The sequence below is a fragment of the Falco peregrinus genome, chromosome 3 (assembly GCF_023634155.1).
Source record: "Falco peregrinus isolate bFalPer1 chromosome 3, bFalPer1.pri, whole genome shotgun sequence".
NCBI lineage: Eukaryota > Metazoa > Chordata > Aves > Falconiformes > Falconidae > Falco > Falco peregrinus.
Genome location: NC_073723.1, coordinates 28,027,044 through 28,051,522, shown reverse-complemented (window position 1 = coordinate 28,051,522; position 24,479 = coordinate 28,027,044). Strand labels below are relative to the sequence as shown.

Sequence of the window (24,479 nt, the reverse complement as noted above, 5' to 3'; positions counted from 1 at the left end):
TTTCAGTACATGAGGCTTAAGAATTGGCAAAAGGCTTGTGCTTTTTATGCATCAGTAAGGCTGGTAAGCAAATAATCATACAAACAAAGGCTGTAGATTATAAGGAAGTCACAAAACTGAATGTAACTTAAAATAAACTTGAAGTTCTGCATAGATAATATGCTTTAAATGAAGAATGCAATGTTTGGCAAAATTAAAAGGCAAGCAAGGTCTCGGAGATTACATGTGTTATTGGTGGCAACAGGCCAGGCTAGGAACTGCCAATTATATACCGTAGTCAAATGTGCCAGGTTTCCAGATTTCCAAATTTTGTTCTCAACTTCATTCAGCTCTTTTTTATTAGTAACTCGTGTCTTGCCCCATTCGACAAAGAGCAGTCAACACTGGATTCTTTTTGAACCAGTGAGCAGGCAGAGGAAGGCACTTGCCCCTGATGGCATGAATGCCTCTTGAGGCAAGGATGACCCTCATGTCCTTTCTGTGGAGGCCAGAGACGTGGCCCTTCTTACTGCTCTGCTGCAGACCAGAAGGTGTATGCATGTAGGGGAGAAGGGCTCAAAACGAGAGAAAAACGTTCAGCTGCTACGTCCTGAGGACAGCGTGTTGACTCAGAATTGAACTCAAGTAACAAGAGCAGGTAGATTAGAAAAATGACACACTAACAACATGAAGTAACCCTGCTTTTCCTTTTTCTGGAGAAGAGTCAGTAGCAGTTGAGAGCTTGAGATGGCGTTTTGGTACACAGAAGAAGAGGCATGCCTCCAGCCTTCTGTCTTGCCTCATGGGGAGAGGGAGCTGCCCGTTTGTTCCTACAGCTCCTCTATGGTATAACGTAAAGTACATTCTTAAGGGAGTTTTCATGAAAAAATGAAGCAACTCCCAACAATTCTTGCCATAGGTGTGACTATTCATGGTAAATAATTGTTTGAGATAATTTTTAACAGACTTGGTGTAATATTTGTTTTGATAAGAGCCTGTGACACTTCTGATGAAATAATTTCATATCAGATTATATCCTGTATATATATATATATATATATATATATATACACACACACATATAAAATATATATATAAAGTATATATTTCTGCATTAAGGAAGTTGGTCTCCTATATTTTATTTTTTTCCAGGAAGTTATTCTTTGTTCTGTCTTAGGCTTCATGTGTGTTTTTTAATGAACTCATCTCAAGAATCTCTGGAAGAATCATTCTAAAGAAAAGGAAATCTCTTTTGCACTTTTAATGTTTTGTCTTAGTATACCATTTTAATGTTTTAAAGAAAATGCTTTGTTTCAGGGGTTTTGCTTGTGTCTGTTCAGGGAGCTATAAAAAAATGCTTAAATTAGATTAATAATTTTCAGAGTGCTAAATTTTTCAGTCTCTATTAGCAAAATTAGGTGAGTTGAATTCCATGCTAAGAATTTAAAGATCACTTTTCAGACCCTTTAAATCACGAGGATAAAAACAAAAGAGAAGTAAAAGTTCTTTTTGTTTTCTCTGTGTATTTGAATCTCTTACAATATGCTGTGTTGCATTTTCCAGCTTTTTTTAGCAACTACAGGAACTAAAAAGTGATAACTTTTTGCAATGAAGATTATATTTCCCATGACATAATTCACCTTCAGAAATAAGATCTGAGGAAAAACTGCTGTTATAGAATGTGAAATGAGTCTGTAACTGTGGCTGTAATGAGACAGTTTTAACTATCATATATGGAGATTTGATTATTGTGGGTTCAGAAATATGGATGAAGTAACATACCTGAAAGAGTCATTGCAGTTCTGTATGCACGTGGCAGCTGACTATGAATGTGCTCCTAGCCCACTGGAAATGGAAGGCAAAATGTGTGTGAATGTTAAAATACTGTCCCTAGACTTTATAACTAAGGTAGTCTTCTACCTTAGGTTTGGCATGTGATGGCAGTACCTATATAAAAAGTGGCATAAATGATTTATAATACCTTGTTAAACTGAGGCAACTTGTTATGGGCTTGCACCCAGTGCTTGAAAAGTGATTGAAAAAGCATTTTAGAATCATCATTCTGTGCAATATTATTAGATAAATGATGATAAGATATCAAGTGAAGATATTTGCATCTGTTGGAATTGGGCAAAAGTACACTTAGAAGAACAAATTAGATTTTTTTCCCTGCTGTTAACCAGTTTATGGTCTAGTGCCATGGGCTCTTGGATCACTCAGCCCATGTTTCCTACTGTTGTATTTTGAGCTAACAGCTGGTCACATCCTAAAGCAAAGTTACTTCTTTGTAACAGCTGGACTGTGTGCTGCATGTTATCAGTGTTGGGTCTTCTCCTAGAGTTTAGTTATAATGAACTAGAAGTAATTTTTGAATGTTACACTTCTGGAGCATCATAAATTAAATATATTTGCTTTACTACAATATTTGTCTCTGATTTGTGTTTTGAAATTTAGTGATTGCGAAGTATTTGTGGAGTTAAATAAAACAACTGTTGATGATTTCTTCTCTTTGCAGAAAATTACATCAGCAGTTTGAAATGTATAAGGAGCAAGTGAAGAAGATGGGTGAAGAATCACAGCAGCAGCAGGAGCAGAAGGGTGATGCCCCAACCTGTGGCATCTGCCACAAAACAAAATTTGCTGATGGCTGTGGCCATAACTGTTCATATTGCCAAACTAAATTCTGTGCGCGCTGTGGAGGAAGAGTGTCTTTACGGTCAAATAAGGTATGAAGTTATGAAAATTTATTAACAACCTTCTCTTAAATGCAATGTCTCTTACGCATTACTTATGCACCCAAATCACATAGCTGTTGAAATGGATTTCCTTTAAGGAGGTAATGATATCTACTTTAGGGGCTTTTAAGACATCTGTCCCCATTTCAAATAATTCCCATTTGCAGATGGATTTGCAACTATGGCTTTTAAGTTAATACATGCCACATTTCTACTAACAGACTTATGAAAGTACAATTCTTTGATTGGAGGATTGAGTCTCTGTGTTGGAGACAGGGGCGTATGTCTAGTGATGCTAATATTGAGACACTAATTATTACAAGTTATAGCAAGGATTTTTTCCTTTTCTGCTTACCCAGTCTCTTCTGTACAAGATAATTGTAAAATTAGTCTTAAAACAGTATATACAATATATGATGGAGCTTTAAAATCTTTATTAGCTATTATACATATGCACATATATTATGTATATGTACATATAAATGTGCATACAAAGGTCAAAATATTTTTAGGAAAAAATTAAATGCACTAACAATATGGACTTACAGCTGGTATACTGGTATTTATTGTATAAGAACAGGTAAAACAGCAATCTGAAATAGATATTTTAGACTTGAGATGTTTTATGCTGAGTATCATCTGATGTGAAAAATTTCTTACTGTTTCCTTTGTTGACTCACTTTATAGCTTCTCTTTCTGAAGTATCAGTTTGAACTGTATGCTCCAGTTCATTCTGTATAAAATAAGATTCTAGTGTAAGTATCTCTCTAATCACCGTGAACATGAATACAAAAGACAGACTGTGGTAATCTCCTATGTACGATCTCTTTTGTGCCTATACATATTACTCCATGAAAATTATTTTTATTCTACTGGAATTTACCAGAATTATTTCTTTTCCATTTTCCTTAGTGGATACAACTTCAGCTTCTTGAAGGATGACTTCTAATAACTACCTGTTTTAACTTGGCTAGATTTTCTTTGGTCTTCATAGACGTTTTTTGACAGGTTATATATGTCTGATTTGGACTTTATATAAAGTGATTCTTAAACTGTCTGAAATGGTCTTTGATGGAGCTGTTAGATTTGTTTGTGATCTTTTCCTAATATCAAGTTTGAAGCCAAATTCATGCCATATACACCAGACTCGGCTACTAAATAGTTTACTGCAGACAAGCAATAGCGATATCATCTCAGAAGATGCAGAACTGCAAAGAACACTTCTTTTTCAAGGGTCACAAGGAGGACTAGATCTTACAAGGTTCATGGTCATAAGTAAGAGCAGAGCATGGAAATAACTAATGGTGGTCAGAGCATTAGATTAGGATTCTCAGAGTGATTGGATGACTTTTATTCTTTTTTCAGTTTAGTTACAGTGTCTGAAACATAAGCATAAAATTCAGTTCAGGTTGTACAAAAATTATCATTATGTGAGAGTTTTTTCTAGATCAAACAAATAAAACTGGTAGCGCTGCTTCTTCTATACTGCTTATTATCTTAGTGAATGAAGTATTCAGCCAGGATGGGGGCTTAAATTTCATGGGAGTAGGGGACCTTGAACTGTCATCTTTTATGTTTTTGAAAAAATTCAGATTGATTAAAACAATAAATCACATGACAGCAAACAGTAATTGTTCTTAGTAACTTAGTACCACTCATACAAAATATACTACTCTTAATTCATATTGATTTATATAGGGAAATGCACACTGAATGAGGCTGCAGACAGCAGAATGAGGTTTATGCAGCTGAGAAATTTACATGCTAAAATATTGGACAAATGCAGCTTCCAGATAGATGCAACTTTGTGTGCAGTGAACATAAATTTCGACAGCTCAGAATGCTGGTTCAGTAAACCAACATTTCACATATAGATGACAAAACCAAGACTTGTCTGAAAACTTAATTTGATGCATACTGCATACTTTCTTTCATGATGTTTGGCCAGCTGCTATCACTTGCAGCCACTCGAATATCCTTCTCTCTTTGTCCTTGAATATCAAAAGTAAGAGATTTTCAGCTGTTCTATCAGACCCACAGCAACTGCGTGCGGAACACAGAAGGTGTAAGTAGAGAACTTCTCTCAGCTCTCCCTGGTTCTGTGAAAGCTTTGCATTCTCGTTATTTCTCTGGGACTATATTTGATTTTTCAGAAACGCAGCACACTGCATTTCTGTATTGACACCTCATATTCTCTTGATTCTTCAAAAGAACACTGTGATTTTAGAACAAACTATGTGGTTATGATAATTCCCTTCAAATGACAACTGCACAGACTATTTCTGTTATTAATTTTATTTATTTGAAACTATTTTCATTTGGTAGCTGTTTAGACTCTCATTGAACAACAGATGATGGTCTCAATTTCAACAGAGGCTAGGCATGTTTGAACTCTTTGCTCTGTTTCAAAGCTTACAAAAACACTATATGGGTTATTAAGATCCTGACACAATGAAGATCTGAAAACTTTAGGCACTGAAGATGAAAAAATACTGTCTTGAAGACTGGCTTTGGCTCATGCAGCCAGATTGACCTCCTAACAGATTTTTTAAAAATAGGATAAGGTGTAGCTATTGACTCATTCCAGATATATTTTGGGTTAATGGAATTCCAGTCATTTTGCTAATGTTTCTGTGTGTCTGAATATTCATGGAGATAAGGCCTTTCCCCATAAAACTGATACTGAACAGAAAAAATACCACTGAAGTCTGACTGATTGATTGCTTTTTTAGCATCAGTTCTTTGAGAACTGAATTGAATAATTTTTTAAATGTCTTTGCTATTGAAGTGACTGACTAGACTGTCTCTCGTGGTCAGTCATGTTACTACTTGCATAGCACTGCTATGGGCTCAAGAATGTTTGACAGCAATGTGGGGGAGGCAGCTGAGAGGCTGGAGGTAGTCTTAGGTGTTCAGTAAAGTGTGACAGCTTGTCTTGAACTTCACATATCTTTATATGTCATAGCCTGTTTCTTAAAAGAGACTTCATCCTGGAGTTTATTCAACATAGGTAGATTACATGAAGCAATTCTTAATTACTGTTGTGATCACAGTGTGAATGACAGGATTTGGAGTCTGAACTGCCCTTTCAAAGCCACCAGTTTTTGGGATTACTGCTTTGTGTTAGAAAGCTTATAGTTACATGGTGAAGTGTTTGAGACTCTTCATTATGCCATTAATTTCTGAGAAGAATCTTTAATCTTCTTTTAATACATAGCTTATAAATATGTGTGTGTATCTCTCTATCTAGCTTATAAATATGTGTGTGTATCTATCTATCTATCTATCTTACTTCAATAATTGCCAAAGTGGTGCTTGTACTTTGGGATATCATTTGAGGTAACAGAGAGTGAGACTTCTCTACTGATAATATCTTTGATACATGAGAATTACTGATTAGCTATAATTTTCACTAATATAGCCTGAGGTTTTAGGAAATGAGTTTGTATGTTCTACTTGCTTAGGATCTTAGAATGCATTTAGTATGTGTTTTATCTTTTCTGTGATTAAAGTTAAGTTTGGTTTGGTTTTTGGAAAATCTTGATTTGAACACAAAGCAAGATTTAGCAAAATGAGATGGTGACGGAACAATATTACCAGATCAATATTTATGGGCCAATAGTTTCTAACATTAGGACCTTGTGGCACAGGAATAGGTATTAGAAAAACTGTCTCAAAACTCTTAAACCATTCTTTCTAAAATATGTATCAGTGTTGTAATAGGAGTTTGTTTCTGTCTTTTATTTTGAGTCATCTTTATTATTGGTTTGTATGTATGCTCCATTATGTTGTCATCTGAATTTACTTTTGTTGTATGAATCTACATTACTTCTTGTGTATTATGGTTTTACTCCTCATAAGTGTTTTAAAAATCCTCATATATTAGTTGGAAACTACCTAGTAAAAAAAGATTAGAACATAATTCTTAGTGTTGAAGAAGTGCAGATCATCTGTGTGTTTGCAGAAGACTATTAGAATCATTAATAGGTTAAATTGTCTATATCTAATCATCACATAATTCGGCTAGACTGGAATACTATGTTAGAACAGCATGAAAGTAGTCAGGACAATGGATAAAATTGGGAAAGAAATCTATATGAATGACAACACAGAATGTTTAAATATATAGACATGTACTGTATGTAGGAGAAAGTTATTTAGAAAGGGTAATACAGCTAGATTTTCTTCATGAGTGAGGAAGAAGTATTGTAGAATAATTAGGTTGGAAAGGACCTCTGTAGGTCGTCTCATCCAGCCTCTTGTTCAAAGAATATTGAATTATTTGAGTCTTCACAGGGCCTTGCCCAGTTGAGCTTTGAATCTTCAAGGGTGGAGATTCAGCAGCCACTCTGAGCAGCCTGTTCCAATGCTTGACCACTCTTATGATTAAAAAAATAGAAGAAAGATTTCCTTAAATCTAGTCTGAATTTCCCATGTTCCAACTTGTATGTGTTGCCATGCTTCAGTATGTGTCTTTGAGGAGAATACTACATGTAATACTACTTGTCAACAAATGAACATATTATGGGTCTTGTGTAGTGAAAATTATAAGGAAATAGCACAAATTCTGAGTGTTTTCTTGAAATATTATAGGCCTTATTTATAGTTTGTGTTAAACTTTCAGGGATAGTGTTGCAGTGCGGAATATGAAAAATGGAATTTAAAACTGAAGACATTAAAAGTTATTAAGACACTAAGGACTGTGCTAGAAACAGGCACGTAGAACAGTCAGTTAAGCTAGATCAAAGCTAGATCAAAGTTAAGAATCAAATAAAAAAGATACTTCTAATCTAAAAATTTGTTACGTTACAGACCTTACCCTTTTAATAATTTTGTATAAGTTTTAACCTCTTTTACTTAATATTTACATTTTTCATTCATTATCAATTTGTTAAAGATGTTCCTAGATGTTCTAGTTGAAATATCATTGTGTCTTTTTCCCATTTTTTGTGAAACTGCTACCTTTGTTTTTTTTTCTTCAGTTTAATGTATTTTAAATCTTTATTTTGTGCTATTTATCTACTGTGTCTTGTTAGAGTTTATTTAATTTTCTCAAGTTCTCTTGTTTAAAATTTTATTTTTAATTGCTGTTTGCATCCTTAAAGTGGGGAGCTGGACTATTCTGTCTTAATTGTTCTTTCACGCTGTTACTTACCCCTTGCAGCTGCGAGACATTCACTGAGAGCAAGCTAATCAGGCATTTCCAATTTGAAAAAATTCTTAGCCTCTGTGCTAAAAATACCTGCTTATGGATTGTGTTCCTCTTGCATAGTAGAGTATATTCCTTCAGAAATGAGGACAAAAAATTGAAGCACTAGATGTTTCTGTTCAAAATACCTATGAGCACTAATGCCATTCTTATTGCAGGGGGACAGGAAGCTCTGCTAGGAAAACAGCAGAACACCTGGTGCTGTGCAGATAAAATATGTCTCTGCACAGAGTGGTAATGCCTAGAAGTCCTGTGATTTAGATAGCTTTCAATTATATTTGCTATTTGTGTAACTGAGAATGCCACTAAAACGCATAGCATCTTTGAAAATCCTTTAATCATAGAGTAAGTTGGGTCAGATGGGACCTGTGGAGGTCATCCAGACAAATCTCCTGCTCCAAGCAGGATTAACTTCAAAATCAGACCAGGTTTTCAGGATCTTGTCCAACTGAGTTGTAAAAATCTCCAAGGATGGAGGCCTCTTTGGGCAACCTCTTTCTGTGCTTAACCACTCCTGTGATTTTGATTTTTTTTCTTATATTCAATCCAATCCCTTGATTGTTGCATTTTGTCCATTAGCTGTGCATCTTCAAGAAACCTGTCTTTGTCTTCCCTGTTGCTTACCTTTAAGTAGTTGAGGAATGCAAGTACTTTCCCTCTTCCTGCACCTTTCCCTACCCTAGACTTCTTTTGGCTAAACCAGCCTGTCTCCCCCAGCTTCTCCTTGTATATTGTGTGCTTTAGTGCCCTCACTGTCTTGGTTGGCCTCTTGTATACTCTCCTGTTTGTTTTTATCTCTAGTATTGGGGGGAACCTAAAACTTCTGTAAGAGCACAGGAGCACAATGTTACGTGTCATATAGGTATCCGAATAACAAAGTTATAAAATGAGTTGCCACCATTTCTTGGTGAGCAGTTGTATTTCCAACATCCCTAAGTGCTTAATTGCATGCCTGGATTTAGTCTGTGTATTGGCATGTGAAATTAAGGTCCCAGAAAAAAATCATCATTCATCATTCACAAAAATGGGGAATAGTTTTGACTGAAAGCATTTTGAATATTTTTGTTCTCTAAAGTATTATTCCATTTACAATTTTAGGCAGCTAAAAAGACAATTCCTTCAAGGAAAATAATAATCAATGGGAATGTTTGTATTTAATATTTATGGGTATGAAAAAGAAAGTATAAATGGTACAGATCTGACATGACATGCAGTAAACACCTGTGACAAACTGTCTCCTTATGCTTTAAAACTCCAGTATTTTAAAGATCTGTTCAGTGACTGAACATGCAGATATGCCATTATACATACCCTGTATCTGGCTGTAGTAAACAAACATTCTTTATTTCACTGGACCCTTTGCAAATGCAAAGGGTTGATACATGCTAATTACTTGCAATACTGGGGCCCAAGGCATGTAGAGCTAAATTCTGCATCCTTTTTATGAGATGGCCCATTTGTTTTATTAAGGTAATTGGACATGATGCCCAAATTATTTTTATGAAAATACTTTTCTTTGTGCAGTTATTTTTTGTACAATTATTTTCTTTGATATAAAATCTTTTCAATTTCACCCATGAAAGGATTAAGAAAATTATTAAAATGACATATTTTTCACTAGATCTTCTTCACCGCTAGGGGAAATAAGGATCTTCTTCACCACTAGGGGAAATAAGGAAAATATATGTTAGTTCCTTTGATATTTGCTTGTTTATTTTACTAACAAATACTACTGCTTGCTTTCAAAATGAAAGTGACTCTTTCCTTCTTTGTCTTTTTTTCTGTCCTTTCTTGCTTTCGTGGATATGAACTCCAGGAGGACAAAGTGGTTAGAGCCTTTTTCTGTCTCAAGTTCTTTTATTTTGTGGGTAGACTTATTTCCTGGCCAGCATTTGCTTTCATTTACACAGGTGTAATCCCTGCTGAAGGCAAGGGGAGTTACTGCCATTGAAATGAAAGCGATGTTTGGCATGAAAGGCTTACCTGTTTTTCAGATCATTCACTAATAATCTGTGAGTTGTTGTGAACAGTATGCATGATGTTCTTTGCAGCGTTTGTGAGCATGGCCCTGCTTTTCCTTTGGTTTTGCAATATGATATGTGCACAGTTTAAAAAAATTAAATAGGTAATTGTCTTGTAGGTGTTGCTCTTACAAAAATACAAATGAATTTTATCAGTGGCATAATGTTATCAAAATAATTTTTGCACCCTGTGGTAGTCACGTTTGTATCACTGAGATGTATGCACTCAACATATTAGCTTGTAAATTTTTTTAGCATGGTAGTTCAGTTTTGATTTTTAATAATACAGTTAGATACCAGTAAACATTAAGAAAACATATTTATTCTAGACATCTAGGAATATGCAAGCAATGTCATAGAGTTAGTAACTAATAAATAAATTATTTTCTAAATGGAATGGTATGTAGGCATTCCTAAAATGTAGTGCACATATTGTATTGAGCATAATGTTGAAATAATGTAAGACGTTATGCATGTCATTGACATTGTGTATGTCTTGCTATTATTACACATACAGTAATATTTTAATCTGATTTTATTTTGGCTATGTGTAGAAAAGATAGTATAAATCTGAATTTGAGAATAAACCTGGATATATTTCAATATTTTACCAACTTAAATGTGATTTTTTAAATAACAGAATTGAGAAAACTACCTGAGCTAGTCTTCCGTGAAAATCTCTAATGTATTCTAAAGAACTGCAATTGCAAAAGCAACTTGCTCTGTAATGCTTTGCAAGTAAGTTTCTTAGATGGAGTGAAGAAATACTTTACCCTTCGTATGCATTTAGTGAATGTATACACAGCAAAGTCTTTTTCTATAATAAATGGAATTTTTTCTTCCTGATAGCAGTATCAAGGCTCACATTTAACTCAAATGTATGGTTCCGAAATGCTTTGCTTCATACAGAAGTTGTAAGCCATCTGCTGCTGTTACCATTTAGGACATTCTGTCACTAGCGTGCAAGTGATCTTTGTGGTGGGCCACATACTTGTCCCCCAGTCTGTTAGAGGATTACATAGTTTTCTTGTGGTCTGTATCATTAGATTTTTTCACAATTAAAAGCCTGTGAATTCACAGAAGTCATGAGGTAACACCAGTTCCTAGCATACAGAGGTACCTGTAGATGTATAAAAGGTAGATCAATAAAAGCACAATTTTCTTCTTGAAGAATTTACCCTTTAAGTATAATCTTGTAATTGATGCATGCTAACAGTATTCCCACAGCCAATCCAGCAACTAATGTCTGTGAGGTACTCACCTATATGTAGCAGTACCAAACCCTAAATTCACTTGGAAAATAATGAAAAAAAAAAAAAAAAGAGTGAAGGAGGTCACAGTGATAAGGTTATGTGATTATCTAGTTTTACCATATACATATGTATGGGAGGGAAGGGACAGGAATTTCTCTAGCTAATCAACTAGTTAGATTTTTTCATGAGTAATGATGGTGCCTCAGGTTGCTTTAGGTAATATATGTTTCTGCTGATTTTGAAATAGATGTTTTAGAAGTTATGAAGACAGAAAGAACAAGTATTTTGTAACCATAGAATAGCAAGTTCAATCTACAGTGCTCTTCTAGATAAAGCTATAGATATATGGTGATTGGTGGTAGTATGCTGACCCAAACAAACCATGTGGATTTGGAAAATGAAGTGTATCCAAAGCATCAGGTCTGTGAAGAGTTAGAAAGTAGAAAGACATTTTAGTATGCTCCCTGTAGAAATCCTGTCACATCTTTAGATAAAGATTAAGATTATAGGGAAAAGCTGGGACAGCATATCTGTTGGATGATTGGGATGATCCTATTTATGGTAGTGGTGTTGGACATGAATTCTGTGTGTAATGTTGAAGTTACACCATTAAACATGCACAGAAGGGAACTTATATTACATATGAATAGCACTTTGGAGTATAAAGCTCAATGTGCCTTTTTACACATAGAATGTGGGAGCGACTAATGAATTTCCAAGTCCTTCGTTAGTCTAGTATCACAGTATATAAAGAAGTACTTTTGCAAAATGGAGACCCAAATGTGCCAGAAAGGAATAATTTATGTTGTTATAAAAAAGTAAGATCATCTCTGAGAAGGCAACAGTTAATTTTTTAATTGAAAAATAGTGTGACTAGTGAATTTTTTCCATCTTCAGGATTTTTTTTTCTTTAAGTAACAAATGTCCATTTTAAAGGATTCCCTGCATTTATGTTGCTGTTATTCAATCAAAATGTGACTATGAGGTAGAGGTATGCTCTTTGAGAAACTAGTCCATTAAGGCTGATTGAAATGAAGTTTATTTCAAAGACTAAACATTCACAGGATCATCTTCCTTTTACTTAAGATTTTGACATATTCCTAACCAAAGAACTTTAATAAAATGAGCAACACCCTTAGCTGGAGTAGTGAAATTGTGTGGCTGTATCATTGAAAATCGTGGAAGGTGTGATTAAAAAGATGAGGAATTAAGAAGTGCAACATAGTTTGTGTAAAAACATACCTTCATTGCAAATAGTAGGAAATCAAAAAGTAGTAGAATATTTTAATTTTGACTGAATGTTATCCTGAATTTTAATGGAATTGCTTACTATGTACCTTTGCCTGGAGGCAGCGGCTTTAAAGTAATCACTAATATTTTTGGAGAAAACAAATAAGCAACCTAATATAGGAAGTTTTTGGCAATAACTGGCAGGAGAAAACGTAGTTCCTTCTAATTTAGGTTCCTTCGGTTATTGGTCTGGGTCTGGCTTTGTACAAGTTTGATAAAATCCCTGTACAATGTTTAGTTACGGACATTTGAGGTTTAAATACATCGATTAATGTTTTGTTTTTCTAGTGTTGTTTTCATATCCTTTGCTTAATAACTATCTCAGGTACAGAGATAAAAAGACCGTTTTTATGGTTCAAGTTAGATACAAGTTAATTAAATGACATGGAAACATTATTTGCAAGAAATATTGTTTAGGTTGGTGCTGCCCTGTCTGAAAGACAGAGTAAATCTCTTTCTGGATTAGAAAATTCCTGCTGCTGATAGTAAAATGTGGATTTTTTTCTCCATCCCAGAGGTTAAGATGCAGTTGCTTATTGTCTCCCATAAAGCCAGAGCCAACTGAAGCAAAAATATGATGTATGTATGTGTTTATGGTACAGAGAAAATGTGTTTTTTAAAAGCTGAAGGAGGAAGAGGACTTCAGAGAAACTGATTCCTTTATATTCCAGCTAGTGAGAAGAAGTCTTATTGTTCTTGCATTTTCTTCATTCAGTGCTAGGAAGAATAGTTTCCTGATAAAACACTGATGGCACTGGAACCTGATCTGAGGTCCATCAGAGAAAGTGGAAAAACTGAACTACTTGGTATTAATCTCACAGATTCTAACACAGACCTGTAACTCAAACTGGAAGAACAGAACATCTTTTCATAGCTATAAACATAGCTGCAGCATCAGTTTCACACTTCTCTTGCTGGTCATGATCTGGCTTTTAAAAACTTCAATAAAATCTATGTACAGTGTTTACTTATGTACACTTGAGGTTTAGATACATCAGTTCATGTTTTTCAAGTGACAAGTTTTAAAGTGACATGAAGTGGGAAGTTTGGTGGCCTTGCCTTTAGAGTTTCTGGTACATTCTCTGTTTTTTCATCCCTTTGAGTGAGTTCTGGGAGTTGTTCTTAGGGAACCTGTTTTAAATGGCTACAGGTAGATCAAAGGCTTCAAAAGAACTGTCTATAATTCTGTAAAGGATAAACCTGAGGAGCAATGCTAGGGAACTTCCTCCTTGTTGTGTCTTTATTTCCTGTGCAAGTGGATAAAACATTTGACACTTTCCTTGAAGTAAGTCTTCTACCTTTGTAATGTTATACATTTTGAGATACTTAAGACACAGACAAATAGCTTGTCTTTAGAAGTCATCTTCAACCTTCACCAGTGTTAAGAACCTACAGAAACTTTTTTTGATAAAGTCTTCTCAAAGACTCCTCTAAGCAAATTCAGAATTGAATGTATTTACTGAATAGTTTCCTGCATTAATTTCCCTAAAAACTTGACTGACTTTGGAATTTTATTTGAACTTTAAGCATTAAATCAAAGTTTAATATTTTTTTGAGATTCCTAGATAGAGTTCAGACATGAACCCCATTTTTTAGCAAATTAATCTCATAAAATAATTCTGTATAAAATTGCATTAGAAAAGATCAAAAGTCATTATCAAAGGGCATTATTGTCCTTCCTTTTGTCTTACTGCAGTTAAAACTTCCTATTCTGCAGTTTTCCTTCACTATGTTCCAGAGTAATGAATATTATTATCCCTGTCATTTTGTGGAAATTTCACTGTTAAACAAGAGAGAAAGTTTTTCTCATTTTACTTCTGTCATTCTGAACAGGTCCTGGGCTCAGCCAAGAATCCTATTGTTTCTAAACCATCTGTGTGGCAGGTCTGTACCTCCACAGTGCCCTAGCTTTATTACCTGGAACTGCACAAATGTGACAAATATTTGTAGAAACCATAGGCTGCTCCTCCTATCGCTGCCTTCTTGCTATCGGAAAATATCTGTTTGGGTAAACTCTCACCCTGTTCTTGATACTTGGCTCAGACTGACTTTGTGTCTTATGAAGAAACACGCTCTGAGTCTCATCAAGATTTTCATGGGCTGAATATGCTCTAAAGGATATGGAGTTTTTAACAGAGAAATATGTTAAATTCCAGATTACTGAAATTTGAAAAAAACACCCTTTTTTTGCAAAGAGACTTACAAAACCAAAAGAATATTTCCTACACTTAAAATACCTCTGAAAAAACCTCCTGTACCAGCTATTATTAAGGATCGTTTTCTGAGAGATCTCTCTGCTGTGGGAAGCTTGATGATTTTCCTCAGCTCTTGAGTATTGGCTTTCAGATTGGGATCTCTAAAAGTAATTTGGAGAGCTGGTAACTTAGATCTTCCTGTCTTGGGCCACTTCTCCTAGGCTGTTCTTTGATCCTATTTCTTATGTATCCATTTGTCTAAGCTGCTCTCCTTTATCTTGCTGTGTTCAGAGCTCACTCTTGTTTCCTTCATCACTACAGAATGTACCTCCAGTAGCAGAAGGTGCTTTTAACGAGCATGGCACTGAAAGCCCATGGGTTTTCTCCTTTCTGTTTCTTGCAGTTGGATTGTAAAACAAAATAAAATGGACTCTGTAAATATATTTAAATATAAAATTGATTCTTTTTACTGTCAAAATTACTCTGACTGCACAGTGAAGTCACGTTCTCTACTCAAAAATATTACCTAGCATTCAGTTTTGACTATTTTCAAGACTGTCATTATGTGACATGTAATAGAATATAGTCAGTATACACACATCTTATTAAAGTTGCAGATTTAAGCTTGCCTGAAATACTGATGAAGACCACACATAGTAAGTGCATCCTACTGATGGTTAAATTGGCATACAAATTTTTCCCTGAATTAGATCCCATGTCTTGTTAACCTCAATGGCCTTACTGCCATACTCTGTGCTGGCCATCACAGTCGAGGAACAGGGAGATTACACTATGTTGTAGTCCAACTTCATATTAGCTTCTGTGAGCTGCTGGAGAATCTGGGGTACACAGGGAAGGAATGAGAGTTCTTTTTTTTTTCTTCTTTTCTTCACCACAATGCCCTTTGGCTCATTTCTTCTTGCACAGATCGATGACATAGCCTCCACAGTGTTCAAGGAAAGGGGGATATGGTCCTAGGAACTGCCAGTCTCCTTTTCTAGTTTCTCTTGTATTTGGAAGTTAATTAGAAAATAAAAATAAAACAACTTCTTGACACATGTAGCTTTAGAATGGTCTTAACTAGTTCAATCTGATGACTGCCTGGGGTTTTATGTCTATGTAGTGAGACTTTGCTTTTGTTGGCAAGCTCCATGCTTGAAGAGCGCACTCAGGTATGTTTCTTGCTAACTAGAAGATTAAGTCTGAAAATCTTTTTACAGTCATATATATTAGATGAGCAAGGGACTATAAGCCCAAAAGTTTGTCTAATTTTTTCACCTACAACAATTCATGTTAAAAGTTCCTCCTATAAACCTTGTCCTGTACGCTATGGTTTTGTAATTTTATAGTACAGAAATCAGAAGTAGTTGGTTTGATTTTAGATGGTACTGAATTTCTGAAAAGCATTAGAGTTGATTTAGAGAGAGTCTGGTGGAATTAGAGGGCTGGCTTTCATTTTACTAACAATTTCTCCTATCCTGATAGCACTAGAAATTTATCTTCTAATGTAAAATTGTGCGAAGTAGATCAATTTTCTATTTAAAGTTTTCTTCAAGCTATCCTGAAATAATCTTATCCTAAAATGTGAATGGAAGAAGTATAATAATAATATATACTTTATCACATCAATAAATTTTCACTTTCATTTTTGTTCACATTAATAGAACTATTTGCAATTCCAAAACCAGAAGATGAAACAGTTCTTGAGCAGTAAGTTATATTTGCCACCTGTTGCAATATTCAGAAACCATATCATGTGCTATTAAGTTCCAGGTGTAGACCTTTATCAAAGGTAGCTCAGCAAATTCCTTGTTTCTGTCCCAGGTGTGTAACAGCACACCTAGGACTCTTTGGACACAGTTAGACATTATGGCACAGCAGGGGATGATATAAATGTTTAATTATCTAGATTTAGCTTCAGTGGCTGGAAACCGCTGCCTATATATATAAATAATGAAGACATTGCTAGTAATAGAGTAAACTGGCAAACCTCCCAAGGTGGTTTTTTCCCCACTCCCCCCCTCCACTGTTTACTTAGAGCTTTATTTACCTAGTGTCTTCAAGGAACATTTTATTGATAGGTTGAGGAATTAAATGAAAAAGGCCTTGCATTTGGTTCAGTACTGTGTTTGCTGTGTAGATCTGCTGTGTGAAAAAATGAATTTATATGGCAAGCATCTGTTGATATATCATCTATTGGATGCACAGGCAAGACAGCATCCAATTCAGCATAGTATGAGTGACTTTTTGTAGACAACTTCAGCAGATGTTGGACTTTAGTGCTTTCATGGAGAAATGTAACTAAATGTGAAAAATACTGTGTTTAAACAAGATGTCACCTATGAAGTGTAAATACGAGGGTATTTGAAAATCAAAACTTACTTGGTTTGAATTAAAAGGTGCCTTCACTCAGCATCAAGGAGATCTACGGAAAAGCCTGGATTTCAGGTAGCTAATTCAATTTCAGTCAATTCATGTGTGTGAATGTTTGTAGTTTTTTGAGAGTTAGTTCACAAGTCCTTCTTACAATTTTAGAATGGCAAGAAATAAAATACCTAAGCTTTGTAAACCGAATACATAGAAAATTGACAGGACTTCTGTTTGATGTTGGGGACAATATGCTTTCACAAAATAAATCCCTAGAGTGTTTTTATACTGATATAATCGTAGATGTATCTTTATTGACTGAAGTTAGAATCTTAGTCATTTAGTTTACTATGTATACAGGTACACCTCCCATTTATCTTTGAATGTTTAAACTTAGACAGTGTTAATCACTAATGCTCATTTAACCTGTTCGTCTTTCAGTTTCAGTGTAATTGCTACATAACTTCAGAGTCATGACCTGTTTAATTAAGGTGTTCTTGCTCTCAGATACTTGGTCATGTGACTATGAAAGACAGTATTTATTGTTGTTAACAATTGGGGTTTCTTACAGTTCTAGGTAGGCAATGTATGGTATCTTTCCAAGAGATAAGAACAGCTTTACCTCTCCATTGAAGATAGGATTCAAATGATTTTTTCTCCCACTCTGTACAATTGTCTAGTTGTCTGTATTCAGTATTAATTCTTTTTTAAACTATAGCACATGATGATTATCCATATTTTTTAACAAATTATTTTTGCTCTGTATGTGGGAATGAAATTTCTCTTAATCTGCTTTAAATTATTTTTTAGTTTCATCTAATCCTGGTTTTGCTTCTTTTTGTCATGGACATTATTGGGAGAGGCCAAAGAAAACTTTCACTATAGTGAATGTATGGCCTCAGTCATTTGGGAAAAGTGTAATTGCTTGCATTATCATTTACATATTTGTTTTGTAGCAAAAAGTGAAAATTGGCTCACAATTTAGCCTATAGCACCAGACACTAATCTCAACTTCTCATTAAAAAGGTCTAAAAGATTTATTTTGTATTCAATAGAAAATGCGTTATTACTATGGACCATGCTGGAAATAGATTTTTTTTGTGGTAAATTATGTTTCTGGACTCTTTCTAGATTAATATGATTATTTTTGTTTCATAGCTTATTCATCTATTTATCTTAACTGGTTATTTATAAAAGACTTTGAAATAAAATAGCTATGGTCCTGCAACATTAGACTTCTTTAATTTTATTGTGCCAAAAGCATAATAAAATACCATAGCTATTTTTATGGTCACTAAGATTCTGATACTTCTATTGTAGTTGTGTCACAAATTTTAAATTCAATTTTAAGTAATAATGAATGCAATCCTATTAGGCTTTTCCCTGTCCTATAACTTTTAGTTTTGATTAACATTATTTATTAATCTTTCCTTCTTATGTTTAGTACAACACTACTAACACAGATTATCTGGGGATTACTTAAGGAAAACCTTGTGTAAATGAAATACGCTAACCTTTTTAGTAAAGATAAGTGATGCTCTTTATTCTCAGTGATTTTTAAATAGATATTAGGTCTTAATCAGAAATGGTATGCTGCAAGATATTTCAATTCAGAAGTTCCATAAAACTTCTGTGATCAGTCACTGTTTCAGATCTTTGTGATACCTTTGAAAAAAATGTGCATAAATAAATAACTAGAGAAGTATGCATATGATTTGAAAGCATACAGTGTCTAAGCCAACTGAGAATAATAGTACCATAAATCTGGATGTACTCTGCAGTGATGAAATTTGTAAGCATAGGAAACACAACATTACTTCCTTTAAGGATGGTGAAGACATCCCTGATCCAGATCTGTTGCCCCAATGTGCTACCTTGTTCCTGTCACTGTGATAGTGCTGTCAGTAGGTGAGATCCTGAGGTGATCTACTTTTCTCAAGCCTCTAATTAGCCTGCAAAAGTTTTCTTCACATCTGTTCATGTGGAAAAACAGAGCTAGACGACATGCACATATTGTAAATTTGTAATTTACATTGTAAATACACATGCATGCTCTCTCCTGTTTTTCCCTCAAGCGTGCAGTAGTTCTCACAGCTGATGCTGAACTGAAAAGAGTGTGTCTCTAGTCCAGAAGGAGAAGAGTTGTATACAACTCTACAAAAATCTGTGAGTTTTCTCTTACTGACCTCTCCAAAGCCCCTATTTCTCACCTTGTTAAAAACAGTCCTGTCATATGAGAAGGAATCCAACGCTGAATTTTGGACATTAATGGAATTTAAACGTATTTTGTTTTTAGACAGCCCTGACATAATTTGGACAGTTTTTTAAAACTACTAGATATGAAGCATCCTTTTTTACTCAGAGTGGAAGTACAACTATTTCCATGTATACCAAAATCATTTGGTCCAGATCTGGTTATATGCTTCTGTTTAGCTACAATAAACTTTAAAAGCAGCCCTTCATCAAGTTCATGACATCATACGAAATGTAAAAAAGCAAGTCAGGTTCTTCTTGCCTGTCATTTGAAGATTCTGCAATGAGATCTTTGTTGTACCTTTACAATTGTGGTTGTCCAGTGAGGGAGCTGTGGCTGTTATCATTAAAGCTTGAGGATATAATAAAGTTACTGAGACTTGTCACATAGATCCCATCATTTACTAGATTTTCTACAGTTAATTAGAAAACATTGCAAATACGCTTCTTAGGCAAGGAGCTTAATTGTTACTATTGTAAGTTCAAGTGTTTTTACTGTGGAATAGAAACTTTGTTGTCCTGTGTTACGGTTTAACCTCAGATGGCAACTAAGCACCACACAGCCACTCAGTCAGTCCCCCACCCCAGTAGGATGGTGGGAGAATTGGAAGGGTAGAAGTGAGAAAGAAACTCATGGGCTGAGATAAAAACAGTTTAATAATTAAAAAGAAATAATAATAATACAAAAATTGTAAGGAAAATTGGACAAAAAAACCAAACCGAAACAAAGAGAGGAAAATAAAACCCCAAAAGGCAAGTGAAGCAAATGGAAACAATTGCTCACCACCAACTGACCAATGCTCAGCCAGTTCATGAGCAGTGGGCCCCTGTCAACCTCATATGGTACATATGACATTCCTTTGGTCAGCTGGGGCCAGCTGTCCTGGTTGTGTCCTCTCCCAACATTTTTTACCTCCAACCTAATTGCTGGTGTGGCAGTCTGAGGAGGAAAGGCCTTGATGCTGTGTAAGCACTGCTCAGCACCAACTAAAACATCGTGTGTTATTCACACTAGTTTCAGCACAAATCCAAAACATAGTCCAAACTTCACACAGAAGTAGTACTGATCTAAAATTATTATTTTTTTTTCCTGAAAGAGGTCTTTTGTTCCCTCATTTGTAAATCGGTCACATGGAATCAGTCTTTGAGAGATTTATCTCTTTGAGGCAGTTTAGTTGAAGCTGGAACAATTTTGTCTTTGCAAACGATTGAAGTATGAGGAGCCCTCAATCTTTCAGAATTTCTTTTTTACAATTTACCATTTTTAAAAAATCTTTTGAAGTACTATCAGTGTATATAATTGTATTTTGAGGAATGGGCTGGATTTTCAGTTCTAGAATTGTGATGGTAAACTGATCTTCATAAGCTCAGTCACGGTCATCCATTACATAAAACTAGAAAGCAGTTTACTGGCATGCTGATCATCTGTCATCCACTTTGATTTAAACATATTAAAGCAACTAGTGTCATAATTGTAAAAAACAAAGAACAAAACCAACAGAAAGACTACACAAAACTTTGTCAGTGCTTCTGTGACTTTTAGATTAGGATTTCAAACACTTGATTTCTTTGTACTGGCAGATGCAGGAAAAAAGCTTTCAAATTAGGGAATAAAATTAAAATTCTTTAAGTATAATTTTAGTCAATTACAAAATAATGAAACGTTTTATTGGAATACTGATTCCAACAGTAATTTGGGTCTTGAAAGTTCCTGCTACTGAATGCTCTGATAATATAAGCTGTGCAACAGAAATACAAAGAAATTATTTGAAACCAGCTATTTTAAGGAGAACCTGTATACTATTGAGGTGGAAAAATCTTAGGGGGCGGGGGGTGTGGGGGGTGGGGTGGGGAAGAAGAGGTGAAACCAAACCAAACTGTTCTAAGAATAAAAGTAGTTTAAGGATCTTGATCTGTGGCGGATGTTCATTGTTGACACAGGATTTTGCAAATTCAGAAAGATACAAAGATTTGCACTTTAAAAATTTGTAATTCACAGATTTTAAGAAGTCCTAAAGTATTTAAACTTAGGTTTTTTAATAGAATAGCTGACACTATAGCATGAAAAATTTTATCAGAGAACACTGTAGCAGGGTGGGGGTCTTTATTTTCAACCAAGTATTATACAAAATATATACAAAATATATTTGTAACCAAGTAAAAATTACTTGGGTATTAGATCAATACATTGTTGAACCAGGGCCTTTAAGCCTTTCCAGTATCTAGATCTGAAATCTCAAAGAAAAGAAAAATAAAATGAAACAGGAACCTTTAAAGAAATCTGGCTAACTTTAGGAGTTGTTTACACAAATGCCAGAAGTATTGAGGGAAGACTTCAAAGTTTTTGTAACAACTTTCCAAAGCCTTTTACTGCTGGTGCGTTGCTGTAGTGTTGCTGACGTGGGACATGACTAGAGCCCACTAGGGGGAGCCAGAAACATTTGATTACGATATTGCCAAGTCAGTATTTCAGATGATTTCCGTTTCTACTTTTTATCCAAATCTAGGAAAGTGTAACATAATGCTGTGTCCTTTATGGCACATTCTAATCTGTATGTCATATAGGTGTCATGGCTTGTTCGTGCCCCAAATCCACAAAACGGGAGCTGTCAGCTGTGTAAGGCAATTATTTGAGGTAGAGCAGGCCACCAGTTTACAGATAACAGCTAGGGAAGAAAGCGATGGCTTTATCAGAGAGAAACAGACCACTGTCTTCACTTTCAATAGAGTTAAATGTGGGTTAGATCTGGTCCAAAATTGGGAATGAAAAAACATATAACTTCACATCCTGAGAGGATAAAAAAATTCTTTCATAAAGAAACCATTGTGTCAGGATTTAATCTCAATGAAAGTGCCTGTTTAACCACTTTTCTTTCTGAAGTCTGAAACATTTAACCTAGCCCAGGCTGCATGTAGTGTCTCAGCTGACTTGCTTCACTCATCGTTGTCTGTAGTGTATGCTGAAAAAAAAGAAGGGAGAAGCAGAAGCCACATGGAGATGACAATAGTAAAACGCACTGTTTTATCAAGGTAAATTGGTAAGAGCTTCCAGCTATGAGATGGAATGTAGCAACTGCACAGCTTATTCAAAAAGATTTCCTAACAAACTACATGCTCTTTGTTAGGCAAACTGCATGTCATTTCTAAAGCACAGACACAGATTCCAGATCATGCTCCTAGAAAACCTTTTGTCAGGACTAAATTATGTTTATAATTAGGTAATCTTTCAAAAGCCCACCAGTATTTAGCTGAAAACTGAAATCATAGTGTGAATGCTTTCTTGGAGAGAGATTACTAGCCTATTCAGTTATTGGTATTCTTCAAGAGACTTAATCCATTACTTGTTTCCTGTTCTTACTTCATCTGTATTCTCGTGTTACGAGTTTTGAAAAACATGAAGGACTCTAGGTATGAGGCTTTGCATTGTTCTGCTTTCTGCTGTCAGTTCACATACACATAATGTGTATGTAAAGAGCTTTACCACCTTCTATCTCTCTTTCCCTGCAAGTGGGAAGGATGCAAAAGAACAATAAAGCAGGAAGTGGTTGTTAAAATGTAGGTGCAATTATCTGAGTGACATGTGAGTATTTATTTTAAGGAAGGCAGTGTTTCTCACTAATAACACTTTCAACACCTGCTAATTTTTGCTAGCAATGAAGGAGAAGCATTCACCTAGCTACCTCAACAGGCTGCTGAAGTAGCAGAATGACTTCGCATATGTAGAACTTGTAGATATTTTAAAGGAAGAAATAATTATGGAAGCACAGAGAGTTCAGTACAGAGAGTTATCAATATATATAAAGTAGAAACCCAAATGTGTTTCCTAAGGGGATGATTTGACACTGGAATAAAAAAAAAAAAAAAAAAAGCTTTATTTCATTGTACATAACTTCCTTTTTCCTTTCGTAAAATATAGTTGTTCTCTTCACCATATTGATGAGTAATATATACCTGAGTGTGTTGGATGTCACTAAGTCTGTTGCTTTTTTACTTTTATTCTCCTTTTCTGTTTTGAAATTAATTAAACTGACATGCATGTGAAACATGTTTAAAATCTTATATTTTCTTACTGTTCTGCAAGGGTTAGCTGTGGCTGCATCTCATGAAGGCATAAGATGTGTAGGTGTTGTAGCAGCATGCAACTCAGTGTGGGTTTCCAGCCTGGGTAGCACAGCACAACTAGCTGCTTGGAAGAGGTGACTGTCCCACCCTACACTGCACTGGTGTGGCCCCGTCTTGAGTAACACGTGCAGTTTTGGGCACCTCAATATAAGGATATCAGACTACCAGAGCGTTTCCAGAGGAGGGAGACTAGGATGGTGAAAGGTGTCAAGGGCAAGACTTATAAGCAACAGCTGAGGTCATTTGTCTTGTTCAGCTTGGAGAAGCCCGAGGGGTGACATCATCGTGGTCTACTACTTCCTCAAGGGGAGCAGCAGAGGGAGAGGTGCTGCTCGCCTCTCTCTGGTGACCCAGTGATAGGACATGAGGAAAGGGAATAAAGCTGTGCCAAGGGAAGTTCAGAATGGACATTAGGAAAGGGTTCTTCACTGAGAGGGTGGTGGCTCACTGGAACAGGCTTTTCAGGGAAGTGATCATGGCACCAAGCCTGTCAAAGTTCCAGAAGCATCTGGACAATGCTTTTAGTCATATGGTTCAGTTTTAAGTAGTCCTCTGAGAAGGAGGGAGCTGGACTCATGATCCTTATGGGTCCCTTCCAACTTGAGATATTCTATAATTCTGTATGTCTTTTTTTTTGCTTGAGCTTTGCAGCTTGCACTGAAAGCAGTGCTGCTGTTACTACATTGTTAAAAGTCTGGGCAACAAGTTTATGTTAAGTGGAAGAATGTTTATGTGGGATTCAATACAGCAGTAACTGCATGATAAGCATCCCAATTTTTCTATTACCATTCTGTTACATTTCATTACAGTTGGATCTTTCATTTTTCTCAGACAATTTCAGTAATAAGTCATGGCAGGGATGATGTAAGTGGTGCAGTTCTGTTGACTTCAATTTAATGCCATCTGCATACAGACCCCAGGCTTGTTGTGGTCCTGTAACGTTTTCTCCCTTTTTGACCTCTTGATGTTGATATCAGTCTTGCAATACTAAATAACCTGTGAACACTTAATGCCATTCATCTTTGGACAGTTTACAAGTGTTAACTAATGAATAT

At 35.4% G+C, this 24,479-nt stretch overlaps 1 protein-coding gene across 43 annotated transcripts in view; it reads left to right on the top strand.

Annotated features, from left to right (window-relative positions):
• The window catches only part of RIMS2 (regulating synaptic membrane exocytosis 2), a 483,861-nt gene that overhangs the window by 89,983 nt on the left and 369,399 nt on the right, over positions 1 to 24,479 (top strand). For all 43 annotated transcript variants that reach the window (XM_055800464.1, XM_055800455.1, XM_055800475.1 and 40 more), the window contains one exon: positions 2,495 to 2,705. In XM_055800464.1, coding sequence (XP_055656439.1) covers positions 2,495 to 2,705 — 211 coding nt within the window. The remainder of the gene's footprint in view (positions 1 to 2,494; positions 2,706 to 24,479) is intronic.